This window comes from Montipora foliosa, chromosome 11 (genome assembly GCF_036669935.1).
Source record: "Montipora foliosa isolate CH-2021 chromosome 11, ASM3666993v2, whole genome shotgun sequence".
Taxonomy (NCBI): domain Eukaryota; kingdom Metazoa; phylum Cnidaria; class Anthozoa; order Scleractinia; family Acroporidae; genus Montipora; species Montipora foliosa.
In genome coordinates, this window is record NC_090879.1 from 3,728,360 (window position 1) to 3,729,136 (window position 777).

Consider the following 777-nt stretch of genomic DNA (forward strand, 5'->3'; position numbering starts at 1 on the left):
ATATGAAAGATGATCTGCAGAAATTCTGGGACTTAGAAACTTTGGGCATTAAGGAACATGACACTTCAGTCTATGATAAGTTTTCAAATGATATCACTTTCACTGGATACCAGGTCAAGTTATCTTTCACAGATAATTACCCCATGCTACCAGACAATTATACAGTGGCATTACGTAGACTAACAACTACAAACAAGAAGCTCAAGAACCAACAAGAAATTCTAAAGCAGTCTGATGGTGTGATCAGAGAGCAATTGCACAGTGGTGTGGTTGAAATCGTACCATAAGATCAAATTCCACCGCCTGGAGATGTTCACTATCTTTCACACAGGACATTTGTGAGACTTGACAGAGATACAACTAAGGTGAGAGTTTTATACGATGCTTCACCTAAAGCGTTTGGGAAGAGTTTAAATGACTGTCTGCACCGTAAAACCTTCTCTTAATCCCTTGTTATTTGACACTTTGCTGAGATTCAGAGTCCATCAAGTTGCCTTAACTGCAGACACTGAGAAGGCGTTTTTGAACATTGAGATTGATCCTGAACATAGGGACTTTGTGAGATTTTTATGGGTCAAAAATCCGAATAAGGAAAGTCCAGAGATCATGGTACTACGTTTTGCACACGAGGAGTTTGGTGTAAACTCAAGTCCTTTTATTCTAAATGCCACAATCAGACACCATGTGAACTCATGTTTGCTAGTTGACAGTGCACTTGCAAGAGAGCTGTTGAAGTCTTTATATGTTGATGACTATCATCACTGCCTATGTGTCTGA

At 39.4% G+C, this 777-nt stretch overlaps 1 protein-coding gene across 1 annotated transcript; it reads left to right on the forward strand.

The window, feature by feature from the left end:
* The first annotated feature begins 414 nt into the window (after positions 1 to 414).
* On the forward strand, positions 415 to 777 carry LOC137976576 (uncharacterized). Its single transcript, XM_068823956.1, has one exon. It carries the CDS (start codon positions 415 to 417, stop codon positions 775 to 777), a length of 363 nt encoding a protein of 120 aa, XP_068680057.1.

What these genes read in the sequence shown, in the direction of transcription:
- LOC137976576 (XM_068823956.1), top strand. Translation starts at nt 415, where the DNA reads ATGACTGTCTGCACCGTAAAACCTTCTCTTAATCCCTTGTTATTTGAC.